The sequence below is a fragment of the Corvus kubaryi genome, unplaced genomic scaffold (assembly GCF_017639235.1).
Source record: "Corvus kubaryi isolate FWS band 111438036 unplaced genomic scaffold, C.kubaryi_AGA036_p1.0 37270, whole genome shotgun sequence".
Taxonomy (NCBI): Eukaryota; Metazoa; Chordata; class Aves; order Passeriformes; family Corvidae; genus Corvus; species Corvus kubaryi.
In genome coordinates this window covers 5,093,671-5,117,718 of record NW_024581083.1, presented here as the reverse complement: position 1 = coordinate 5,117,718, position 24,048 = coordinate 5,093,671, and the positions used below count along the sequence as shown (strand labels likewise).

Sequence of the window (24,048 nt, the reverse complement as noted above, 5' to 3'; positions counted from 1 at the left end):
GCAGTAGGTTGGCCTCGGGAAGCCACAGGCATTCTCAGTACCCGCTGGGAGGGTTTTGGGTGAGTGTGAGTCGAGACAAAACACGATGTGGGGTCAGCAGGCCTCATCTCACATTTATTTGGCGATAGCAAACCGCCATGTGCAGCCATTTTCTTTCTATGCATTCTTCATATATAAAATGTATACATTATACATATACATATATACATAAATATAAGCACTTAGATTTTGGCCAAGAAGAAACTATTTGTAACACTGTTGCCCACTTGACTGCCTGGTGAGGATTGCCTTCCTGGGAATCCTGGAATCATTCAGAGAATAAACAAGCAGGAAAAACGTGTGTTTACAGGTGCAGCAGAAGTCTGCACAAAGTCATTGCTGCTGAACAAAAAAAGTAAAACAGAAAGGGCTACCTGTGCAGTGCAAAAACCGGTAGGGAATATTTCTAGTTATTTTAGCAATTCAAACTTCCCACTATTGGGTATCACCTTTCATAGACATCCTCAGCACAAAAAGGTACCTTTCATGACAGGGTTGAGATTCTCACCTTTAGGGCTCAGTACTTAATACCTGAAAAACAAGACTCTTCACATTTTTCCAGGAAGAGAGAGTGCTGGATCAGTATGCTACTTTGAATGCCACCCCTTGCTTACCTGCCTGTTGCCCTGAGTGGAATTTCAGAATTACGTAAATTGAAAACTTTCCTCTTCTATATTAAGACCATCTCAGTAATACAGAGCAGCTCAACACTCTCCTGTTAGCTGGTTTCCATGTATTAAGCCTGTGCTTAATCTCTGTAATACAGAGCAGCTCAACATTCTCCTGTTAGCTGTTTTCCATGTATTAACCCTGTGCTTATCTCTCCCACTAAATTCTCCAGCCTGTCTTTCCCTTACTGTTCAGATAAAGAGATTGAGGCATTATCTCATATCCCATCACATAAGCTTTCTCATCTAGCATCATCTCTTAGCATTCAGTCTAATTCAATTTTTTCCAAACTAGAGAGGAGAGCCATCAGCAGCCTCCCAGAAAGAATTCAAAGGCTATAATCAAGAAATCTTCTCTGTTAACCAAAGCAGGTGCTTATCACACTTCAAAAGGCTATAAAGACAGTAAACTAGTCAATTTAGTCTAATTGGCAGGTGCAGTCTGAGCATTCAGAGTCTCATTAATATTGACTGGAAAGACAGAAATTTTAATGCCATGGATGGCTGCTGCTAGAGTGGCAGGACATGAAACAGTGTTGGTGAATATTTCTACTTGCACAAGAAGCTAATTCCAGTTTATTGTTCAAGATATTAACTACTAGCATTCATAGTCATTTAAAATTTCCACTTTGTGAATGTATTCATATTTCCCTTTGAAAAAATAGCTTTTAGTTCTCATAAGATTAAAAATATTGGTAGGGATATCTCCCTATAAATCTGATCTGGATTCTCTCCACATTTGGCACAAATATTTTCTGCCCAGCATCCCCCACTTCTCTAAGTATCCCAGTCACTATAACTTAAAGCCTGCTTATTCTCACAGGATGGCTGTGCTGAGGGCAGACCGTCCTTAAGGGGCTGGCTCAAAACGGCCCGGGGTACAAACAAGCGACATCTTAACATCAAAATTCTAATTAAAAATTGCCGTTGAGACAGCTTCAAATCAGGTAACAAAACATAAAGGCCCTGGAGAGGGATGAATTTTTAGTAAATAACAAGACTTATAAGATCTTACTGTTGGTGACAGACAGAGGGTTTCAATACATAGAGCCTAAGTCTTAGTGCCAAATGATTAAAACTACTTATGTACAGTTTCTTTTTCAGAAATACAGTAAAATTAATTACTTTCCTTTCCCCAAATGTCTGATTTTTAGCAGAGTTGAGTGATTAGTGGCTTAACAAAGAAAGAACTATACACAAGTTAACCACAGTGTTTTTACAATAAATTATCTGTCTGCCTTTTGTAAGCTGAAACCGTCTTTTCTGTCCATCACAGATAACTCACTAGTGTTCATAAAGAGAAGTAAGCAGAGAATATATGTCTTGACTGTGAGCATTTAGAGGATTCTGCATAATTGCCTATTTCTTGTCTATCTTTAGAAAGATTTTCATTTATCACTGAACAGCAAGCAGCTCTAAATAAATTGCAAAACAGAGGTTTGCCCACAGAAAAACTTCAGCTATCTGCTTTTTACCAAACAGAACTAGTTTGCTCTTTAACTTTTTTTCCTTTTTCTTAGGTGATTGTAACCTTCCAGCATGCGAGTAAACCATTATTATATGTAACCAATAGAACATCTTTAACAACATACTTTCAATGAAATAGTTTTCAAACTTCTGATGTTTGTGGTCGTTATCATGGAGGTTAATTATTATAGGAATAATAGCAATCAATAGGTGCTGAAACTCCTACAGTCAAAGAGCAACAAAGTGAATATGACAGTTTAATGTACTGGTATTTATGTACCTCAATTATTCTAATATTTGACTAACTGCAAATTCCATTTTCCTTCAAGATTTCTACATTTTTATAGCAAAAGCACTGATTGGAAAGCTGGTATTTTGAAAATACACTGATGCCTATTAATTCTGCATTGTGATAAAACTTTTTCCATATGACCCTTGACTGCTATGGAACATATTTCTTTTCTTCAGATGATTTAAAAAAACCCCTTTTGCTTTCTATATATTGGGGTGACACAGAAATCCTGAAAATCTAGACTGTAGTTACAGTGATGAAACCACTTTATACAGAAAAAAAAAGTGAAGATATGGCATAAAAAACTTTCCTGTTTCTCAGAACATGCAGACCCTGTCTCTGTGCAGTTGAAGAACCAGAGGCTTTGCCACTGACCTCACAGAAGCAAGGTCCACCAGCACAGCACCAACTCCTCCTTTCACTACTGTCTCTCCTAATCTGCCTTCCAGTCTGACACACGCTAATGAAAATGGTCTAATAAATTTGTGACTACTGATCCAAATATAAAAATATATCTTCCTCTGCAGCAACCGAAGATGATGAAGTCCTCCAATAAAAAAATTTATGTTTTCAAATACTGTGATGAGAAATCCAGTTTCAGAAACATAAGAAATGTAAACCAGAGAGAGGCCTTAAAAATGCTATAGCTTATTTCCCTACACAGCTTTTCCTGAAGTGTCTCTAGTTGCTAAGATACTACCAGAATTACCTTCCGCTATGTTATTGGTGTTTGAAATTTTATATTCTTTAACCTCTGTACAAGTCTGCCTCTGCGTCCCCTTGGGGTGGATCCCACTCAGCCCGGTCAGCTCCGGATGCAGTCGGCTGCGGGGGCCAGCCTCCGGACTCCGGGAGACCAGAGGTCTGGCTCGTGGGTCCTTCCACAGGACCGCCGGGATGGAGGCGAGCGGTGGAGGCAGGAGGCAGACTCAGAACTGGGTTACATCTGGGAAGTTTATTGAGCCTCGGACGCGAGGTTGCACCTCCCAGGGGTGCCCAGTTCGGAGCGAGCTCCGAAGGCATCGGTAGGAGGATTTATGGGTGGGTGGTAACATGGGAGGGAACCAATCGGAGAAGGGAAGGGTGTGGTGAACAGGGTAAAAGGCGTATCAGGGAACCAACCATGGGAGAGGAAGGGAGGGATCTTTTTCCCCTGGCCAATCACACGATGCGGGCTCAGTCGGTAGAGCATGAGACTCTTAATCTCAGGGTCGTGGCTTCGAGCCCCACATTGGGCGCCAAGCTACCTCTGCGTCCCCTTGGGGTGGATCCCACTCAGCCCGGTCAGCTCCGGACGCAGTCGGCTGCGGGGGCCAGCCTCCGGACTCCGGGAGACCAGAGGTCTGGCTCATGGGTCCTTCCACAGGACCGCCGGGATGGAGGCGAGCGGTGGAGGCAGGAGGCAGACTCAGAACTGGGTTACATCTGGGAAGTTTATTGAGCCTCGGACGCGAGGTTGCACCTCCCAGGGGTGCCCAGTTCGGAGCGAGCTCCGAAAGCATCTGTAGGAGGATTTATGGGTGGGTGGTAACACGGGAGGGAACCAATCGGAGAAGGGAAGGGTGTGGTGAACAGGGTGAAAGGCGTGTCAGGGAACCAACCATGGGAGAGGAAGGGAGGGATCTTTTTCCCCTAGCCAATCACACGATGCCCCTGCCAGAACTTTCTAGAAGCCTGGGAGGGGTGCCAGCATGATTGGCAAGGGCCAGGGAGGAGACAAAGGTGGGAAATGGGGTAATTGGCAGAAAATTGGGAGGATACAAACTGGGTAGATACAAAGGTACAAAACTCGAGGGGAGACCCGGACTGAACCAAAGCAAAACACACTCCCAGACAAGTCCCCTCCATGCCTTTACCTGCGCCTTTCGTTTTGGAAAGAGCAGGTGGGGAGTCTAGGTGAGAGTCTCCACGCATATAAAACCTGAGATCTTCACTAACTCCAGTGGAGCTCTCCTACCTTCCAACAACTTACATTCTGGCCTCGTGAATACAATTGCTTTATTTAGAAATCAACTGTTTTTAGGTTGTGTCATACCAGATAATGTAGACTCTTCTATAAATGCAGGCAATTTCACTGCCTAGAGGTGCCAGAAAATCAGAGTTCTGATTTTCAAAGTTTATTTGCAAACTATAAGCTCAAATACCTGATTTCCTCAATCAAAGTAATGTTTATGTCTAAATGGTTTGCATTTTAGTGCTCTACCTTCAGCCTTGAACCACCAGGAAGCCTCCAAGCTGTGGAAGTAATTTTCAGGGTTTTGTAAATGAAGCTATACATTTTCAGGGGAACTGAAGATGGAGGGATTGGAAGGAAACTTGTACTCTAAAGTTCATCACCTTCACCAAGCATGATTAAACACTCTATAACTTAACATTATTTGCTGATAGAAAATAAAAGCATTTTCCCCCAGTACGCAGACATTTATAACAGTGAAGGACATTTGCCCATTTTATGCTTACAATAACAAATCAGGTATGAAATGGATTCTGATAATGCCTTGAACACTATGGAAGTCTTGTCATCTATCACAGCATATGAGCTTGTTCCTCATCCTTACCATTATTGTGATATATTCCTATACATTAGAAGTAAAGAAAAACTTTATTTTGATAAAAAAAAATGAATGAATTTCAAAACTCCAATAAGCATATTCTCTTCAAGCATGCCCCACTGTAGGGCTAGTCTCATTTCTCACAGGATTTGAGTTTGGTTTTTTGTTAATAAAACTTGGGTAGAAAAATATGTGACATGGATTGTCTTTCTCCTCCGATACTCGACTGATTCTGCGAAAATATATAATGGATAACCAGTTATGTGAAGTAATCTCAAGACACTGCAACTTATTTTGAATTTTAAAGAACACAAGTCAAATACACACATTGTGCCAGAACATTCCTTTTAAATACGCTGTCTTCAAAATTAGTATTAGGAATTAAAATATTTATTTGGTGTGGTGCTTGGTGCATTATTGAAGAGTGCTGGAGAGTTAGAATCCTTTTGGGTCTAAATTACAGCTTTGGGTTTTTTTCATCTAAGAACTAATAGCTGCAAACACAATTTTGGCTCTTTGATGTCTCTGGACTATATTCCTTCCCTACTGTGAAATTTAAGATTATGAAATGGAGCAAAGGATCTTAAGAAAAGATTCCCATTAATTACATGTTTAAAAGTTTTGAGAAAGCGCATTTGAATATTTACAGCATTACCTCCTCTCAAAACATGATTAAAACCAAGTTCACTTTAGGTATTGCAAGAGAGTGACAATTCTTCAGAGTCCTCTGAACTTACATGCATGGATGCACACTTTACTTGTTCTACGTGATACATGTTAGATGGACACTTAAAGCCCTTAATGACCTCTGAACAATGCTTGAAAGCAGTTCAAGATTTTGTTTAGAATGCTCCAGAAGTTCTTGTAAGAGTTCGTATTCTTCCTTTATCATTACAGTGTACTTCTTGTCTTGAAACTGATCATTCACCCCCACTCCACCCCTTGTACACAGGAAGAGAATTAAGAGTCTGCTCTGCTCTTCAGATCTTGATTTAGACCATGAAATTTCTGGCCACAAGCTGCCTAAACCTTGTGAAAGAGGATCCATTCTGATTGAGCATGTGTACATATTTGTTCTTCCTGGCAAAGTCTTTAGAATTAAAGTAGAAACAAAATGAGATAGGCACTAATAAAACTCCAATGGAATCCAGCTGATTTCAAAGGAGCTCTCCTGATCTGCCTGCAGTCTATTGATTTATGTTTGTCCTTTTTTGAATAGAAAAATAAATATCCAGAAGTTCCTTAAATGATCTGTTTGAGGTTAAATAGAAAAATGTTTATAAAATAGAGGAATACAAGCATAAAAAAGGCAAGGAACCATCTCTGTTTAGACTCGTCTTCCATTTTATTGGCTACTTTTTGGAAATATTTTTAATGTTTCCTGTCCCAGTCACATTAAAACTTTGTCTCAGCTTTATAGTGTTGAACAGTAATGGGTACAAGAAACTGTAGCATCATGACCTGGCTTCTGAAAGTGAAGGTCAACATTTAGTCTCTGTGACCCAAAACTGGACCCTTTTTTTCATTTAAGTTGATAACTTTTAGATCTCTGCTCTCCTGCTGAAGAGCTCAATAACCACACCAGGTCTCTGAGCACTAACCCGGAAAGTATGGCTGGAGCTGGGAGCATACTTCAGTAGCTCCACCGGGAATGTGAGTGAATAACCCTTGCCTTGTATGCCTTCAGAAAGCAGATCCCCATATATTTTTTGAAAAATAATGATTCAGACTGTATTCTTTCTCGACCTTGTTTATGTAAATGAGAATAAGCGGGTGTTGTATTAAACAGCCAGACAGCAAGTTCTGTTTGCAGTTGTCTCACATACTGATAATTGGAGCAAGTTCCAGTCACTGGCAATGTCAAAAGTACTTTATAAGCTCTTCAGTATTATTTGGTTGTCTCTCTAAATCCCACCCTCCGTGATCATTATCTTCAAGAGTCTCTTGTCTCCATGTTTATATTTTTACTCATCAGTGCTGCTTACAAGTACCTAATCATGCCACATCCTGCCTGCAGGCACCTTACCCTTAAAGCTAATAGACCTGCACCCATACACCACCTCAAACTACAATCAAACAGATGAATAAACATTGCAATATCAGTCAACGGAAGTGGCAAAATATATGCAATTCATCCTTGGGAAAAGGAGCAGTTCACTGTGCTTCAGCACAGAACCCATCTCCACAGAGTTTTAAAATTTATGTGTATTAGAAAAGAGAAGAAACTGGAGTCCTTCCTCTCTCACACCTGAAGAGTTCTGGGTTTTAAACTGCACAGTTATTGCTAACATGCAGCAGATCTATAACTATCAGAGACATCTCCAGCGGGCCATATTGATAGAGACATGAACAAATTGTAGATGTGTTCTTATTTCCTGAATCTTGTGTTAAAAGAGCCTAGAATTTGCCTGTTTTGAGAACATGAGGGATGGCTCTTCACTGAGTTTTGCAAGCAGCAGGGGACCGTATCTGTTAGCCAAGAGACTTAGCAGGTCAGTTCCTGCTCACCTCCTGTTTTTCAGGTAGGTACCGCTCCGTATACCTCAAAGCACTGCTGAATATGCAGTATCATTATTAAAATAACATCAGAGACAAGAATAAAAAGAATGCAGTAATTTTACACATCCCCCTCATTAATTTTACGCTTTACTGTTCAAGCAAATGAAATATTGAAGATCACCGGAGGATATTTTAAAAAGTGAGACACCTTTTCTATTATGAAGCATTCACATTAGAATTAATGAAACATGGACCTTGACAGTATTATTAAATATGTCTTGAAATACAGCTACTTTGGAAATCCAGTTAGGTCTAAATAACCCATTTAGTAAATAAACTTCCCCTCTTCCAAAGAAATTCCTTAGGGGACTGTGTGTCTTGCTGTAGGCTTGTTTTCACTGAAAAAAAAAAAGGTTTTTTTCTTGATCTTACATCCCAAATTTACCTCATTATCAAAGGGAAGTAAATGCCTGTTCACCATCTTTTTAACATGCGATAGTTCATGATAAGTGCATAGGCAAGAGCATAGGGAAGATGAAGCTGTTTAGCAGTGAATATGAGCCCAGAACTGAGGCAGCATCAGCTTTGGCAGAGGGCTGGCAGCACTGTCACCCAGGAGGGAAGATATAGAAAGTTCTGGTGCCAGCTGGAATGCAGAGGCCAAGCCTTGCATGATGCTTCCTTTTGTTTCTGTTTATTTCAGTTTTCTCTCTCCTCAAAGATCAAGGAAAACAAAAGGGTTATTTTCCTCTATGCTGCAAACTGTCCAGGTAAATTCATCCATTGGACCATTTGTGGTCATCTACCACATAATAGAATTATCGATTTATATGTTTAGCTACAGAATTATTTAATGCAACCATGCAAAATTGGATTATTTCTTTCTTTCTTTTAAGAGACCTAAGTATTTTTGGTTAAAGCTTAGAAACTACTTAGAAAAGGACTCTTCCACTTCTTTTATTCCCAGACATAGCAGGAACTCCATCACTAAAAAACTTTTAGGGGTCATTTTGTTGGCGTTCTTAATCAATCCTGTTTTCCCTTCCTTTCTTAAAAGGACCCTCCCCTCTATTCTATTTCTGACCCTAAGCCAGTGCAAGATGCACAGTAGAACTATTTTGCAGAGACTCATGAGAAAACATGAAATTAATTCTTGCCTTTCTGTCATAGGTTAGCAAGCTGAGTCTCGGACGTGATGTTCTTCTTACAGCTTTCTCTATGACCTGACAGAACATATCAGCTGGCCAGTTTGAATATGGACAATCCTTTAAACCACTTAAAATTGTGACCGCCTCTGTGATACACACTTAAGAATAGACAAACTCCCCCCCCCAGCTCTCTCTCGTTTCCAGTGCTGGGACAGGTGGCTGTGGGCCATCCTGGAGCCGATGGGCCCTGTTCCACCTGCGGAACCCCCCACAGCCTTGCTGTGGGCAGCCGGAGCGGCTTGGCTCTCCCCCTTCTCCACTGCGATAAGCCACATTCCAGCTGCAAGGCCGAGGTGAGATTAACTGTTTATTGCTGTGAAGAGCTGAAAAACTGAGGGAAGAGAAAGAGGAGGTGCTTAAAGCTGAAAGTCTGTTGTGAAGCTATGATATATCAGAGTATCGTTGTAATTTCATGAAGATATGGGGGGGTGGAGTGTTCAACTCGTAAGCAAAAGCACCTGAGCTGAGATAGGCAGATGCTGACGCAGCTGTAATTTCATGAGAAGTTTGGACAGGGAGAGATGGAAGCGATGAGGACTTTTGCTCCAAATGGGAAAGGAGAAAACCTCAGTTCCTAGAGATGCTCCCAGAGATAGTCCTAAAGATGAAGATGAGGAAGACCCTTTGCTCCCAGTGAAGGAGAAGGGCCTCTATTCTTAGAGATGAAATGCTCCCAGAGATGGGTGAAGAGAACTTTTGTTTCTGAACGGCTCAACCTTAAAATTGTACCCCAAAAACCTTCAAGAGTGTGTAGGTTACGGGCGGGTTCGGTCGGGACGGAGACGGAGATCTCTATAGGCAGGTCTTGGGACACAGTCGGTTTATTGTAAAGGGCGTGGGTATTGGGGCACTGCTCAGAGCTGCTAGACTCAGCTCTGAGCAGGCCCAAGAGAGTAAGCAGGTGAGAGAGAGAGAGAGGGTGTAAGAGCAAGAGTGGAAGTAAGAGTAGAAGTGGAAGAGAGGAATAGAGAAGAGAGAATCAGAATCAGAATGTCTGAAGTCCTGGTTACAATACAATAAATCATCTTCTGTACTGAATATTCTAATTGTCACTAACCAATCTAATACAAGATACAAATCCTATAGCATTTACATACAGCCTATAAGAGTTCTTATATTACCATAGAGTGTTACATCTTAACTTCTAAAAACTACTCTTTGGACCCCTTCTGCTGAGCTAGTAGGGTCTGCTCTGACCCTTGGACCTGTTTGCAAGCAGAGGGTATTGTTTCATCAAGAGGGGATTATCTTCAGTGGCCATACCATTGTTTTCTAGTTGTTCAGTAACTAAGACCTGGTATTTCAAAAGTGGCTTTCATTTCGATGTTGCCTGTAGTTTTCATATTCCCAAAATCTTTTGTCAGGCAGTCATATTTCCAAGGTTTTCCTGTTTCATCCTCCCCAACAGAGTGGACCCTCGAAAGCAGTTGTGGGAAAAGCTGCAAGTCGCGGGAAGGGACTCACATGCAAGCAGAGAGACCTCTTCCTAAATGGACTGAACAGTTATTTGGAAGTGGGCGGCTGTCTCGTTGTGATAATGTTTTCATAGCACGAGCAAGAAGAGACTTCTCTTTCTAAATGGACTGAACAAGGTTATTATGGAAGTGGTAAACAGACTGAACATCTTAAGGGTTGTCTTTTTACATTGTCAGTGGGAGACGAGAGGAAAGTGGGGGGAGGAGAATGAGTTCTGAAGGTGTGGTATAATTTTTTTTCCCTTCTTTTAGGTCTGTTAATAAACTTCTTTATATTCTTTCAAAGTCGGTGCCTGCTTTGCGTTTCTCCTAATTCTTATCTCACAGAAGATAAACAGTAATGAGTATTTTGGGCCAAACCACTACACTAAATTGGTGTTTCTGCCTGGTTACAGAACCAAACCCGCTACACTTTCAATTCAGGAAAGCATGCAATTTGCATTCAATTCAGGAACTCTTCCAGATTTGGGTAACTGTAACATGTTTAGTCCCTTGCACATTCAGATAAGTTTGTCACCTTCAGACATTTCAGACCTTCAGTATTTCTTCAGACAAACATTCCTACTATACAGAGGTGCAATCTGCGTAAATATCAGTTTGCTGCTCATGGATGACAGTAGGAAAAGCACTCCTTCGCCTCTGTTTTTGTCCTCTCAACAACACAGCAAAGGCGTGACTTTATCACATTTATTTCTATGAAACACTTTACATTTTGTAGTACAGTGTGTAAAGAATTGACATCTTTAAATTCAAAGGAAATGGACCATTTAATTTAGAAAAAGTCTGTGAATGGTAAAGGATTGATGTTTGTCCTCTTGTCACACCAGGTCCATTCCCAGCTAGTAAGCAAACATTTGAACAATCTCACACTCCATTAACAATAACCTCAGCTACACTTAATTTCCTCAATTTTTTTATCATGCAAAAAAATTTACTGGATTGTTGAACAACTGACAATGAATAGTCTAACAAAAGGAGTTCTTACATATAATTTTGCTCTGGCTACCAGAAATCACAGTGGGAGATATACTACTCAATTTTGCCCAAGTTGTATTAAAGTAAGAACTTGAAGACTCTAGCTACAGTAATTATTATAACATACAGAAGTTAAATTAGAAATTGCTAAATATGTTAGTAGACTGATCACATGTTGTGATAGGTAGCAAAGAGCTAAATACAGCATGTATTAAAAAGGCTTAAAACGTATTAAATCAAAACCAGTGGTAGATTCACAAAAGTACAGATGGCTTGAATTTAAAACTAGGTAAGATTTCATCCCACACTGTGAAGAGTAACTTGGGAAATGGTCTTACTAGTCAACATTTCTATAAGAAATACCAAAGTCACTTTTCATTGCATTGCAATAAGTAGTTATGATGGTGATATCTTATGGTTTTTCCTGAATCTTATTGCCCTGAGATACCAAAAAGGGTGAATATATTATGCATATTTTAGTCATTTTACACCATGTACTTTGTACAATGTGATTAGTGACTTTCATATATGACTTGTCAAAATCTCCATTATTGTGATGCATCAACTAATATATGTGATGAACTGTGAGGAGGAGCATGATCCATACTTGATTGGCTGCAGCAGCACCACATAACAATATAGGGAATTGAAATAAGAAACTGAATTTCTAGAGGAAAAATCAGGGGACAGCTTTAGAATTCTAGGGCATAAATGCTTGAATGTGACTTGCTGTATTTATCTACTTTTGTAAGTATGAAGAAGCAGACTCTACTTATCACTGAGTTGTCCTGGCAGTTCACATAGTTCAGTATTTGTATTCTTCATCTTTGTAAGCTCATTTTTCCTTTTCTTAACAGTATCAAGTCAAATCGCTATCTGCATAAAAATCGTAAGCTGACTCTTCAGTGAAAACAGGCTATAGGGCAGATATTACTGTATGCCTAAAGTACATATATAAAAATCTGGAACATATTCTAATGTCTTTCCATTGATGTTATTGTGCAAGTACCTTTACTATTTGCAGGCAACAATTTTTCATGCAGAATTATAATTTTTAAATTAGTAAGCAATTTTTAAGATTTTGATAATAAAACCTGAAGTGGGATACGCTGCTTTAAGACTTGGTATAAAAAAGAATGGATTCTCTTTCTATTACCTCAATAGCATAATAATAACCATTGAAACCTCACAAGTATTCCCTATTAATAAGATACACTATTTGCTGAAAAAAGTAATTGTGCAATTCTCAGCAACTGCGTGATGGTCATGTTCCTCGAACAAGACCAAACCAGGAACAACAAAGTCATGTAATGAGAAACCCAGACAATGATGTATTCAGCTAAAGTTGCATATTAGAGTTGCTATTGCACTAATCCAGTCGCCTCTCTTTCCATTTCTAGTGAGCATAATTGCTAAGCATAAATATTTTTATTTTCCCTTTGGTGCCCTTCTCCACATGGGCTGTGGGTTGCATTTCTGAATTTTTTTTCAGAGTGTCACTGAACTCACTGACCGCCGGTGGCTTCCATTGTTAAAGTTGTTAGGATACTCTTTAGTCAATTTGCCAACCTCCTGCCCAGGAGGCGTTACCCTGCTGGGTACAAAGGGATGATGTCCAGAGAAAGGCCCTGCTGAAGGATCTGTAGCAGCAGATTCTTCCTCTGCCCACCTATTGAAGAAGTAGTAGCGTTCCTCAGGTGTCTGCCTCTCGAGAGGATTTACTTCAGAGGCAGAAAATCCCTGATTTTCTTTGTCCCCGTGAGACAGAGCTACTGCTGGATGTAGAAACGGTGACACAAATAAGTGGCTGATGCTTTGGTCAAGGCCATCAGTAGATGCAGGTGATGCCACAGGTGCACGCGAAGTGGCTTCTTTTCTTGATCTTAATTTCTGGATTTCAAGAACCTGTTGCCCCTCAGGAAGTGCATCTATTCGCTGTGCTTTTAGAATAAGAGATGCTCCAAGGGTTCCTCGTAGAGCAAAAATAAAGAACCTGATGAAAGAGGAAGAGAATGGATTTTTTTTACCAGTGGGCTTGTTACGTCTGCTACATCAAAAATACAGAAACTAATTTTCCATTCTCCACAGACATCTGGTAGACACCTAATACCTGGCAGATTAAAGTTGTCTCTTGGATCTTAACACAACATGTTACTGTATATTTACTTTGACTTGTACAGTATCATGCTGTCCTGCAGTGGTAGGGAGGAGAAGAGAGATCCAACAGGCAGGCATTGTGCAGCAAGATTCCTCTATTTAATTATTTTGCAAACTCTTTTACAGACTTTTTTCTTCATAGTCTAATTGGTCAAAGGATCAGCCACCCCCTTGGGGTGATTGGCTAACATCCTAAAACATCCATTGTCAAAATATTTTCCTACTGTACTATAAACAAAGTTTTGCAAGGTCGCAGGTGTTCATAGTTCACAGAACTCCACTAATATCTTCCGTGAGAGAGAAAAGTACCTCACGGGACTGGAAAGAAGCAAGAAAAATTCTTGCTAGCAGCATTTTGTATCCACAGTATAGAGTCAACTATATGTATATATGATCATTTTTTTCAGTATTTATTACTACTTTTTTCCTGAACAGTGAAGAAAAATAGAAAAAAATCTCATCAAGAGATGCAATATTGGAAAAGATGGAAGTTGAATTTATATTGCTAAAACAGCTAAAGAAGGGATCTTAATTTGTTAGATAAAAGAAGAAATTAAAAACCTCACCTTTTGGATTCTTTCAGAAAGCAGCAACAAAAGTGTCCTACCTGCCCTTTGCAGAATAGAGAATTTATGTAACTAAATATTGTGTGCTGTGAGAAAGCATATATCCTCTCTCCCTGTCATGTCAGCTTTGTGTGAAAACCAAAGTCTCTTTCAAAGCACCTTTTTATTAGGATTTGACCTTTACATAGGTGGCTTCAACATGTATTTTAAAACAAACATAGGTACTCTGTGAATTCCATTGAAAAAGCTGCCATCTTCACATCCTGGTCCTAAATGTGTGCATAAACAGAAATAACAACATTAAAAGGCTAACAAGCGACACTCAATACAGAAGGGGATTTTAAGGCAATGACTTTCTCAGCCTTGCTCAAGCAGCAGTGGATAATGTCTATTTGCTTGTGCCTGTGTTCAGGCTGGTCAATATCAACAGAATCTCAATTCTGGTCTGGAAGTTAAGAGCATGGGAGAGCCCAAGATTATCTGTATATAAATCTGCTGTGGATCACATTGTCTTGTGTCTTTCCCTTCAGCTCGATTTCTTTCTCTTTTTGCAAGTTCCAGGTAAACTAGAGAGGAGGACAGAGTAGGGATGGGAAACTGTGTCTCCCCTCCTGTGAACTTCTCTCACTTTATCCTGACCTTCCCACAGCCTTGCAGGGTGTGAGGCCTGATTACCTGTTGGGTCTCTGCAGGTGTCCTGGCAGAGCATAGTCTGCCTTCCACAACTGAGGAAATAATCAGGTTCACATGTGGAAAAACTCCAAGAGACACAGTGCCTTTGCTTGCCAATATATAAACATGAAATTTAGACCCCTTTCTTCTCAGACTTGTGGGCTTTTGTACATAATCCTGTGTGGTTTGTGTCGAGAAACGAAGTGCAGAGGCAGTATTGAGATGCAGATGTGCAAAGCAATGCCAGACAGTGCTCCACAGAAAGACTGGAGCAGGCAGGGCACAGGCCAAGCCTCCCCCTGAGTGCTGCAGCTTGAACAAAAGGCGATACTGAGGGGAAGAACACAGGAGAGCAATGATTTTTAAAAAACCTCTTAGAAGGAAACCAGAACATCAAGACTCCAAGTGAGGAGATACGGAGCAAGCAGCACAGTGAGATGGACCATGGAATGGAACTTACAACTCAGTACATTTTAGCAAAATGTGGTTTCACCAGTGCTGTATTCTACTGGCACAGCTCCGTTGCAGCAGAAACGGGGCCTGGATATTCTGCAGATGAAGGACTGTGCAGAAAATAGTCTAGGGTACGTATACGAAGAAACAGCAGTTCTCCAGATTTGAAGATATGAAGATATAGCCCTTACCCTCAGTAACCTGCTAAGAGCTTAACTGTGCTAAAATCCCAAGATGGAGATACGAGTTCTCTAACCATGCGCTTGATGGAGCTCTCAGTAGAATGCTCAGGGTCAAAATTGACACTGTGAATGTGGGCTGATAGGTAAAATCTCACAGGAGCAAACATACTGGAAAAGGATGCCCTGCCTAGAAGACAAGAGATTGTACTGAACTGTGCTATTTATTCTGATCTGAACTTATACCATATAACGTGAAATCACAAGAGCATCTCAAATGGGACAATAATAATAAAGATTTGAAGAAAAATACCATCTAGTCTTGAAAGGTTCCTTTGCAGTCAAAGTTAAGGCTCAGATGCCTTAAAATATTTACAAAATCAGATACTAAAAATATTGCCCTGAATTTTGTAATACTAGTGTGCTGCACTACTTCATGGGAATTAGGATGAGAATGAAACTAGCAAGCTAGTCAAACTAACCCATTTCTTCCAATGTCCAAGCAAATATAATAAATAAATGTTTGAAACAAGCGCTGCAACTCAAAACATATATGTATAGTAAGGTATTGAACACCAAAAGCAGTAAGTTTTGTATAATGAATATGCAAATATATGGGAACAGAATCATTATGTTTTTAAACCGTTTCTTTTCAGCGACACATCACAATAATTATTCATTTCCAAGTATGATCCAATCTCAATTAAGGTTATCTTTAACATATCTGATTTTTGCAATACAGCGTTGTAGATGCTAAGAGAGGTGGCAGAGAAATTTTTGGATTTTTACAGCTGCCTGTGAAAGTCTCCTTTCTCACACTAACCAGCTGGGAAAGAGGGCTGTGTTTTGTAAACTATCTCACAGGTGCACAAGCTGTTTGTGCCTTTGTTTCCACACTGGGAAAAATATTTTGAAAATGGGTGATATGCCGTTCAGCCAATCCCTCTGGGAAGCGGATGGCTAAGCATCCAATGGTTTTATGCCACCCTTGCGAATAAAGCTATAAAGGCTGAATTATATAATTAAAGAGAGCCATTCTCTGGACTTTGAACCCGATATTGAATCCGTGTCGTTCTTTGCGCCGTCTTGGTACAACAGCGACATCTGGTGACCGGCCGATGTGTACTGCAACCGTAACCGGACTCAAGAAGGTACGCGTCTCTTCCCCCCCCCACCCCGCCGCCCCGAGCTGCGGGGACAGGACCCTAAGCTGCGAAGATGGGACATAGAGTTTCAAAAGAAAACACGGTAATTCTGCTTTTAAATCTGTGATAACGATCTCAGGAGCTGCTATAAGTGATGAAGCTCTCTGTGCGATACTTGACTGGGCTGCCGCCCATGGGTTTACCGCAGAATCTGACAATGCTCTGAGCCCAGAAACCTGGAAAAGGCTGGGGAATTAATTAATACAAGAGGTCGCATTTGGCGATAAGAATGTAGTCGATTTATTTCGTACATGGGGGACCTTGTACGAGGTGATTGCGAAATGGGCGACAGGAAGAGATAAAAAGGAGCACCCAAGCTCTGATGAATCTGGGGGAGGAGATTCTGCGGGATCTGCAGCAGATGATGAGTTAACTGAGGGAGGTCTAACTCAAGAGACCATGAACAGTACGCTCACCCTCTCTCCGAGACGAGGCCGGGAGACGCAGCGGGGATCTCACCCCTCCGCGTGGAATTATGTCCCTGCAAGATGCTCTGAGCCAGTTCAAGAGCTGGACCGCCCGCCACCTTTCGCCCCACCGACTTCCCCTCCCCCCTCCGTGTTACAGCCGCCCGTCCAGCCACCCATCTCGAGTGCTGTCCCGGGATCTCCCCACGGCCCCGCCTTGGCTACAACTGGGAGAGGTCGGGGGTGTCGTGGCGGCCGCTGCCCCGGCGCCTGCCGTTTTGCAGGCAGCCGCTGTGCCAGCTGTTCCTCCGTGGACAAGTGCGACGCCTCCCGCTGCCCCGGCGCATGCCGCTTTACAGCCGGGTCTGGCGCTGCCGGCCGCATCACAGCCCGCTGCTCCGCAGACTGCGGTGTCGGCGGCTGCTGTTCTGTGGACAAGCGCGGCGCTGCCCGCCGAGCTACAGCCTGCCGCTTTGCAGACGGCCACGGCGCCGGCTGTTGCTCCATGGCCGGGTCCGATGCCGGCCGCTGCTCCGCGGGCGGCCCCGGTGCCGGAGGCTCGGCAGCCGAACCCGGTACCGGTGCCTGCCGTGCAGCAACCAGCTGTACTGGCGCCGCAGGGTCCGGCTGTGCCGTTACGGAGCGCGGGTGTGGCACCATCGTCTCCTGTGGCCACGCTTCCGGTGCCTCCCGGTCCTTCTCCGGGACCCGTAGCGCTCGTGTATCAGGCGCATGCTTCGACAGCCGGGCAGCTTCTGGTGCAGCCACAGACCCCACAGCCATTGGGGAAGGACGCTTTAATGCAACAACTTATGGTTGTTTTACGTGAAGCGATGCAGCAGTTCGCAGCGCTGCCAGAGCTGGTGCGGCAGGCTGCCGTTGGTGGACGCGCGCCGACATCGGCGCAGCCAACCCCGGCCGAGGCACCGAGCGTAGCGCCTGCGCAGATGACAGCGCCTGCAGGGACAGCCATGCCGCCCCAAGTGGCAGCGTTCCAAGCTGTACCACCGCGAGTGTACATCGCTGCCCTCCATGCCGCTGCCTGCGGCCCCCGCCGCTCCAGCCCCCGCCGCCGCCGCACCGCCCGCTGGCCCGGCGCCTGCGTCCTGTCAGCCTCCCGGGAGATCGGACACACCTCCGTCTGACGATGCGAGCAGCGTTGCTACGGAAACGCTTACTTCGCTACGGGAGGCTGTGAAGGCACTCAGGCGCCAGCAATCCGGAACTCGGCCAGCTCGCAACCGCCCTCGGACCCTTCCAGAATGCACGGTGATTGTTCGCCCAAAATATTCAAAACAGTCCTGGGAGGAGCTTAAAAGGTGGGCATTGGAAGCTGGGGATTGGGATTTACTAGAAAGAGTTGGGATGCCTGAAGAGGAAAGGGGACCTGAACAGGTTGCTACCTTACCTCAGAATCAGGCAGGTCAAAGTGATCTAACGAGGGACCAAGTTGATAATGATACAGAGGGTACACTCCAAGCTTTTCTGTACAAAAGGCTCTTCCTAATTCAGGCCAGCCCGACAAGCATGGAATCTTTGCCTGGAAAGTGGTACAGGATCTGCAAACTGAGGTTGCTCAGTATGGATTGGGTTCTCCTGAGGTCATGCAGATTATTAGAGTACTGAATACTGATCTGCTTTCTCCATTTGATATTAAGCATTTAGGTCAGGTGTTATGTCAACCTGTACAATATCAAGTTTTTGAAGCTGACTGGAGAAGGATGGCTGAGAAGGCTGCAGCTGGGAATATGCAGTTGCGTCAAACTGATCCCAGATGTAGAGTTCCTGCAGATGCTCTCATGGGACTCAGTAACTATGGAGACCCTGATGCCCAAGCTGCCTGGCATCCTCAGATCCTTGAACAGGCTCAGAGGATTGGTATGGGAGCCTTATTAAAGGGCATAGACATGGCTGCTCCTAAAACACAGTATGTGAAAATATCTCAGGGGCCAAAAGAGCACTTTTTGTCTTTTGTGGAAAAGATTGCTGTGGCCCTTGAGAAGCAAGTTGAGGATGAGGCCGTGAGGCAGCTGTTGTGCAGACAGCTAGCAAGAGATAATGCTAATGATGAGTGCAGGAGGATTATTGATGCCTTGCCAGGGGAACCCACACTTACACAGAATGTTGAAGCCTGTGCTAAGGTGGGATCTGTGGAGCATAGGTCTGCTCTGGCTGCAGTTCTACGGCCTCTTCAAGTAAATTCTGGTGGACAAAAAGGACAGCCTAAGACTGGGGACAAGCAGAAACAGATTAGGCAAAAGAATAGAAATAAGGAAAACAGGGGAATTGTTCTATGCAAGAGGTGTGGTAGGCCGGGTCATTCCTCAGACTACTGTCAATCTGCATATCATGTCGATGGTCGAGCCCTGTTACGCCCAGGAAAAAATGAGCTGGGGGGCGCATGGGGGAATTGCGCCCAGATACAAATGTTTCCCCAAGCTCCTCCGACACAGGCCTACTCAGCCAGCTTGCAGCCAGCACCCGGGCATCAGCTGGGGTGGATGTGCACACTGCAGCAACAGTCATCTTAGACTCCTGTTGTGTTCATAAGGTTCCCTTGGATGCATTTGGGCCCCTGGGACAGGGATTCAGTGCATTGCTTGTGGGCAGATCTAGTGCCACTCTTCAAGGGATCTTTGTACACCTAGGAGTTATTGATGCTGACTTTACAGGTCAGATTTGTGCTATGGTTTCCACACCCACCCCCCCGTTACTATTCCTGAAGAGACTAGAATTGGTCAACTTGTGCCTTTTAAGTCATGTGTTCCCAGGGCAGAACAAGGCAGTCGTGGAGATGGTGGCTTTGGATCTATGGGACCTCCTCGGGTCTTTTGGACTGCAGACATCTCCAGCAAAAAGCTGCAGATGATGTGTACCGCAATCCTGCCAGATGCCCAGTTGCCTAAGATCCAGCTCCGAGGTTTGATCGACACTGGCGCTGATGTGACAATTATCTCCTCCTCTGCGTGGCCTTCCAATTGGCCTCTGGCCCCTGTGGGGTCGGCCATCGCAGGGTTGAGAGGAACCGCATAGAGCTATTTAAGCAAACGACCTGTGGTGGTGAAAAATGCAGAGGGGCAAACAGCTACAGTTCGGCCCTATATCACTAGAGCTCTGCTTAACCTCTGGGGACGGGATGTGTTGGCAGCTTGTGGGGTGCGGATTGGGACAAATTTTTGGTGAGGGCCACTGTGCCGAAGGGTGCAGTATATCCTACGCTGCCTTTGAAGTAGCTAGTACACAAATCTATTTGGATTCACCAGTGGCCTCTACCAGAGGAGAAATTAGTTGCCCTTCGCCAGTTAGTCCAGGAACAATTACAACAGGGACATCTTGAGCCTTCTACTAGTCCCTGGAACACTCCTGTTTTTGTAATTAAGAAAAAATCAGGGAAATGGAGATTGTTACAGGATCTCCGACAAGTCAATGCAGTGATGGAAATTATGGGGACATTACAACCTGGTATGCCCTCACCCACCATGATCCCAACAGGGTGGGAAATCCTGATCATTGATTGGAAGGATTGCTTTTTCACTATTCCTTTGCATCCTGATGACAAGCCAAAATTTGCTTTTTCTGTGCCTGCAGTTAACAATGACGAACCTGCGCAGAGGTATCAATGGAAGGTTCTACCTCAAGGCATGAAGAACAGCCCGACTGTCTGCCAATGGTATGTTGCTCAGGCTTTGTCTGGAGTCCATGAGCAATTTCCTGATGCATGCTGCTACCATTACATGGATGATATCCTGGTGGCAGCATCCACTCAAGATGAGCTGCTGAGGATACAGCCTCAGCTGCTCGCTGCTCTGCACTCTTACGGCTTGCAAGTGGCTCTGGAGAAAGTTTAACAGCATCCTCCTTGGAGGTATTTAGGAGTCAAAATTCTGGATCTGACCATACAAAACTAAGAGATGCAATTCTCGGATTCTATTAAGACCTTGAATGATGCTCAGAAATTGCTGGGTATCATTAATTGGTTACGTCCTTATCTAGGGCTAACCACGGCACAACTTTCCATGCTTTTTAATATTTTTAAGGGGGACCCTGAGTTGAATTCACCTCGAAAATTGACTCCTGAAGTGCGACAAGTGCTGGAGGAGGTACAGTAGGCTGTTTCTGCTTGTCAGGTTTATTGAGTGGATCCCTCCACTGATATCACTGTTTTCATTACCATTCCAGATCTACATCCTACAGGTATCATTGGCCAATGGAATAAACAGTGGCCTCATGTTGCTGTGACCCAGCCCACTGCTGGGCTGGGACAGGGGAATGTCAATCAATTCAGGGCACTCCCTTGGGTAGAATTCCCCACCCAGGACAGTGAAAATGAGGGAGAGTCGATAGGTGGCACAGAGACCTAAGCCACGTCCCCCTGGGCGGCACCTGGGTCCAAACTGCCTCCCCCTATTCGGGAAAATTCTCTGTTACTCAGTTGTTCACTGGTTCTTTGTTGTAACTCCTGCCTCCCGGTTTCCCCCATTGGTTCTTGTTGAATTGTATCCTCCCCCTGGCTTGTAACTCATTGGTTGCCTTCCCTCTCCCCGCGGTTTTCAAACCCCCTATAAAACTGAGGGAAAAGCCTCTCGGCACCATTATGATTATTGCCATGTTCTGGTTGCTGAACTTCTGACAATAAACCTGTTAGAAGCCAGACCAGAAGCTCCTCTCTTTTCCTTTGCCTCTGGGTTAATGTGGGCCCAGACCATTGGTTCCCTGAAGTGCCTCCTCTGTAGAGGAGTCAGCATGTGCACCCAGCCAGCGCCTTTCTGCTGCTGAAGCTGGTCCTGTAGGACGTCACAGAAGTTAACACTGCGTTTTCTTCTGACTGAGGACATTTCAGAGCTCGTGGAAATGAGCCAGGGACAGCGTTAGCCCAAGCCTTTGCATATCCTGGAATGGGTTTTTTTGCCACATCAGCCAAAAAAGACAGCATCTACTTTGTTTGAATTGATTGCTTGTCTGATAATCAAATGCTGTCATCAGTGTTTGCAATTAATGGCAGCAGATCCTGTAACAATTGTTATTCCGATTTGGCAGGAATGCTTTGAGTGGAGCCTTATGAACAGTGCTCCTTTGCAAAGTGTGCTGCAAAACTTTTCAGGACAGATTGCTTATCATCTGCCCAGCCACAAATTACTGCAAATGGCAAAATCAACAAGCTTCACTTTATGACCAAAAATAGTCGGGTGGCAGTGAAAGGGCCCACCGTCTTCACCGATGGGTCCGGGAAAACTGGTAAAGCTATTGTTACCTGGAAGGAAGGATCTGAATGGCAGGTGCTGGAAGGCCATGAGTCAGGCTCAGCTCAGCTGGTTGAACTGAGGGCTGTCACCATGGTTTTTCAGCAGTTCTCTCAGGTTCTTTTGAATTTGGTCACTGATTCTGCCTATGTAGCAGATACAACCCAACACTTAGATTGTTCACTTTTGAAGGAAGTGAATAATGCGGCTCTGTTTTCACTATTGAGAGCCTTGTGGAGTGCAATTCAAGCTCGAGTGCATCCATATTACATTTTGCATATTCGAAGCCATACCAATTTGCCAGGTTTCGTAACAGAAGGCAATGCTAGCCCTGACAGGCTAGCTAATCCTGCCTGGGTGGCGCCTCAGCCTGACAAAATTGCACAAGCTAAAGCGTTGCACAGTTTTTTCCATCAAAGTGTGCATACCCTGCAGAAGCAGCTCCACCTAATGCCAACTGAGGCTCGGAACATTGTCAGTGTTTGTGCTGACTGTCACGGACTCGCTGCACCTCTGCCATTGGAGGTAAACGCCAGAGGCCTAAAAGCCTTGCAGCTTTGGCAGACGGATGTAACACACATTCCTGAATTTGGCAGACTTAAGTATGTGTACGTGTCTATTGACACGTTCTCCTCAGCTATGTGGGCGTCTGCTCATACTGGGGAGAAAGGCCGCGATGTCATTTCCCATTGGAAACTCGCTTTCTCAATCTTGCGTGTGCCTTCTGTGAAAACTGATAATGGCCCTGCCTATGTCTCTCAGAAGACGTGGCAGTTTCTGCACCTATGGGGTGTAGATCATACTTTGGGTATTATGCATTCTTCTACTGGCCAAGCCATTGTTGAATGCACTCACAGCACTTTGAAGCATGTTCTGGAGAAACAAAAAGGGGGAATGCATGGAGAAACCCCACAGAGCCGACTAGAAAAAGCATTATATACAATTAATCACCTTACAGTACCACAAAATTCAAACAATCCTGTTATTTTGAACCATTTACTCTCATGGCAGTCTTCAGGCGAGACGCACCTGCCTCGAGCAAAAGTCTGGGTACAGGACCTCCTCACTAAGAAGTGGGAAGGCCCTCATGAGCTCATTGCTTGGGGTCATGGTTATGCTTGCGTTTCCACAGATACTGGGGTATGATGGCTACCTGCAAGATGCATTCGGCCTGACCTGCGGCACCAGCAGCAGAACAGGCAACCTCCAAGGCAACCTTCAAATGATGACCAGAATGTAGATCATTCAGCGAATGATCCCTCTGATGATGACCAAGATGTCGACCATCAGCCAGGTCCTTCTACAAGCAGAGACTGAATTTTAGAGATTGAACTTCAAATTTCTCAGGCTATGGAGTCAGAATGTTATGTAGAATGTTAGAGCCCTTAAGGCTATTCAGAATTAGTAAATGATGTAGAGCCCTTAAGGCTATTTAGGATTAATGACTGGACATATAGCTGGATTTGCTAGATATATTTCCCATGGCATTGCCGGAGAATCTCTCTGCCTACACTAAGTTAGTATCTGATTTGGATTTAGCTTGGTAACAGCCATTACCAAACAGATCCTTTTTGCTGTGTTTGTTCTCCTCGCTGCAAGGGATCCCGCAGAGGATTACAAACACTACCTTTTTGGTCTTTAAAACAAAAAGGGGGAATTGTAGATGCTAAGAGAGGTGGCAGAGAAATTTTTGTATTTTTACAGCTGCCTGTGAAAGTCTCCTTTCTCACGCTAACCAGCTGGGAAAGAGGGCTGTGTTTTGTAAACTATCTCACAGGTGCACAAGCTGTTTGTGCCTTTGTTTCCACACTGGGAAAAATATTTTGAAAATGGGTGATATGCCGTTCAGCCAATCCCTCTGGGAGGCGGATGGCCAAGCATCCAATGGTTTTATGCCACCCTTGCGAATAAAGCTATAAAGGCTGAATTATATAATTAAAGAGAGCCATTCTCTGGACTTTGAACCCAGTCCTGAATCCGTGTTGTTCTTTGCG

The 24,048-nt window shown here is 43.7% G+C and overlaps 2 protein-coding genes across 5 annotated transcripts in view; one reads left to right on the top strand and one right to left on the bottom strand.

The window, feature by feature from the left end:
- Positions 1 to 10,873: 10,873 nt before the first annotated feature.
- Positions 10,874 to 24,048, bottom strand: part of ATP10B (ATPase phospholipid transporting 10B (putative)) — a 63,020-nt gene continuing 49,845 nt past the window's right edge. For all 3 annotated transcript variants that reach the window (XM_042025442.1, XM_042025441.1, XM_042025443.1), the window contains one exon: positions 10,874 to 13,168. In XM_042025442.1, coding sequence (XP_041881376.1) covers positions 12,664 to 13,168 — 505 coding nt within the window. In that variant the 3' untranslated portion in view covers positions 10,874 to 12,663. The remainder of the gene's footprint in view (positions 13,169 to 24,048) is intronic.
- On the top strand, positions 16,379 to 24,022 carry LOC121663326 (skin secretory protein xP2-like). Of its 2 annotated transcripts, XM_042025445.1 has the most exons (3): positions 16,379 to 18,133; positions 20,403 to 20,484; positions 23,187 to 24,022. In XM_042025445.1, exon 1 carries the CDS (start codon positions 16,883 to 16,885, stop codon positions 17,957 to 17,959), a length of 1,077 nt encoding a protein of 358 aa, XP_041881379.1. In that variant the 5' UTR covers positions 16,379 to 16,882; the 3' UTR covers positions 17,960 to 18,133; positions 20,403 to 20,484; positions 23,187 to 24,022. The 2 variants fall into 2 exon arrangements, with proteins under 2 accessions (XP_041881379.1, XP_041881378.1); XM_042025444.1 differs by lacking the exon at positions 20,403 to 20,484.